Below are 2,461 nucleotides of genomic sequence, written 5' to 3' on the forward strand. Positions count from 1 at the left end.
AAAAGTGTTCCGAATTTGTGGGTGTTCTGAATATGTGGGATGACTGTACGTACTTTTATTTTTCAACACCATTTAAAATTCAAGTGTTTGGCTATTGACATTATTTCATGGCCAATCACTAAAATTTCAAATGTTTTGCGATTGATATTTGAGTGCTCTGTACAGCAGGGCCAAATCATGTGTAGAACACTTCGTTGAGCTGTGTAAGTTTTGCTCAGTGTAATTCTACATCGGCCCGGATTCGTGTTCCTTCTTTTCGTACCCCTCGTTCGCACGTGCTGCCAGTCTACCAAAAATACTTCCCTTCCATTTGGCTTTCGCATTGAAAGTGACAGCATATTAGTTGTGGCAGCACTGGGGGCGCTTATCAGTTCAATGTAAACAATCAACAGATGATCTGTTTTGCTCGTTTCAGTCTGCAGATAGTCCTCAACGAAGCAAAAATACCATACGGTGATAAGCTTAACTTCTCTGCACTTTCAGCGCTGATAAAGGGGCCAACATGGCCACCATCAACCAGACGAACCAGTTCTACGAGGGTTGCGGCCGCGAGGGTCCCATCCGGTGCATCTTGCTGAGCGAGTTCCACGCCGTGGCGGGCTCTAAGATTAGCTGCCAGGTGCCGGAGAACTACATCGCCAAGGAGGTGTTCGACTCGATCCGGTTCTTCATCATTCCGAAGCCCCAGCTGCAGCGGTGCACGTTGACGGTGTGAGTATTGGTTTTGTTTTCTTGGGGTTTTCTTACAAGTGACAAGAGTTGAGGTCAGAATAAATTCTATTTCGTTTTAGGAACGCCCTTGGCCATAAGGTTATCGGCTACCCGGTGAAGATTGACCACACTCGCTACCCGAGGAATGCATTTTACTTCAATCTTTGTTTCGTGTGCGACAGTTGGGCTCGTTCCGTGCAGTACGAAGCCGTCGTAAAGAAACTATCCGAATACCTGCTGATGATGGAGGAGGAAACTTCTTTCTTGTCCAATCCGGACAACAACACCCGCATCCAGAACCTGCTAAGCTGTATCCTGCGAGATCTGAATGAGAAGCAGGTAGCTACCATCGTTGAAGGAGAAACCACAATCTATCTTAAGATTGTTCGTCTCAAACCGGATCCTCCCCCAGTTCAAGATCACCAAGTCCCGCTCATCTGCAAGGGCTTCGAGAACATATCGCTTGAAGCGTGGGACCTCACCACCCAACAGGTCATCCCGTTCATCAACGGCATCAACCACGTGGCTCGCATCGCCGCCGAAGCCGACGTCGAGAACCAGCTGGTCAAGTCCTGCATCCAGAACCTGGTCTACTACGGCGTCGTTCAGCTTCTCCCGCTCCTAAAATACAGCAACGTCTACATGTGCACCCGTAACCTGCAGAACCTCAGCAAAGACCGCCAGTTTGCGGAAGACTGTCGTCACTACGTGAAGCTCCAAACGGAAAAGGAAACCCCTCGCCTTCCTTCCCTTCACAAAATCCTCCAACTGTACTCCCAAATGACGCACGGAGTCACCCTGCGGGCACTCTGTCAACGGCTCTGCCCGCGGGACAACGCAATCGACGAGCGGAAGCTGGTCACGTTTGGGCTGCAGCATTGCCTGATTCGGTGCATCAACAAGTATCCGATCTTCACGGGGTCCTATCCAAGTGCGAGACATAAGCTGTACACCGGGTTGAATAGTTTGGACGAGATTTGCTGCAAGACTGGGCTGACGCCCAGCAGGATCGAAGAGGACATCGATGTGGACTCGAATGTGACGGTGATTTGGAAGTGAGGGAATGAGAAATAAATTTGTTAAAATTAGTCGGTGTCTTTGTTCAGACCATTGAGAAATTTGTCTAAGCTTGCCTGTTCATGGTTCAACAATTTTGCAAATATAAAATTGTGTAAATTAAAAAGAAGCTTAATTTACAAAAGATGTGCGATTTTTTGTTGTTTTTAACACTCATGAATATCAAAGTCATCTGAACTTTGCTTTCAATTACGGACTTCAATTCCTTCTTATTTACAAACTGTTCGTTGTGAATGAAACGAATTTGGCCACATAACCTAGCGATTTCGTCTAACTTTTAAATATACTTTCTGAATGTAATTTTCTAGATTTTTGGAAAAAAATCAAAACGAAAAAACACTAAAAGAGGGAATACTTCCTCTTTGTAATAGTGCTAAATGCTCAAGGTTTTCAGAAATATCCTTAGGTTCTTGGAAGTTCTCCTTTGTTCAAAGCCACAACTACGCTCTGGATTTCGTTTCAAGTAATCTTCGTGTTCCTGTAAAGCAGCTCGACCACTCGAAACCGCGGCTTGCTAAATCTAGTCACTGTCGCTTCTCAGCGCCTGCTACAACCTCAACCTGAAATCAGAACCAAAACAAGAGAGTGAGTACAACGCGCATCAGAAAATGCAATTCTTTCACAATTCTCTCAGCAACACCATCGATGCGTTGACATCGACTGCTCTCTCAAG

At 45.9% G+C, this 2,461-nt stretch overlaps 1 protein-coding gene across 3 annotated transcripts; it reads left to right on the forward strand.

Moving 5' to 3' along the window:
- Nucleotides 1-334: 334 nt before the first annotated feature.
- On the forward strand, nt 335-1,799 carry LOC6054433 (GATOR complex protein NPRL2). 3 transcript variants are annotated; one of them, XM_038249313.1, is made up of 3 exons: nt 335-377; nt 484-711; nt 792-1,799. In XM_038249313.1, exons 2-3 carry the CDS (start codon nt 503-505, stop codon nt 1,768-1,770), a joined length of 1,188 nt encoding a protein of 395 aa, XP_038105241.1. In that variant the 5' UTR covers nt 335-377; nt 484-502; the 3' UTR covers nt 1,771-1,799. The 3 variants fall into 3 exon arrangements, with proteins under 3 accessions (XP_038105241.1, XP_038105240.1, XP_001870346.1); XM_038249312.1 differs by having other exon boundaries at nt 352-425; XM_001870311.2 differs by lacking the exon at nt 335-377 and having other exon boundaries at nt 384-711.
- The last annotated feature ends 662 nt before the right edge of the window (nt 1,800-2,461 follow it).

This window comes from Culex quinquefasciatus, chromosome 1, assembly GCF_015732765.1.
Source record: "Culex quinquefasciatus strain JHB chromosome 1, VPISU_Cqui_1.0_pri_paternal, whole genome shotgun sequence".
Classification (NCBI taxonomy): Eukaryota; Metazoa; Arthropoda; class Insecta; order Diptera; family Culicidae; genus Culex; species Culex quinquefasciatus.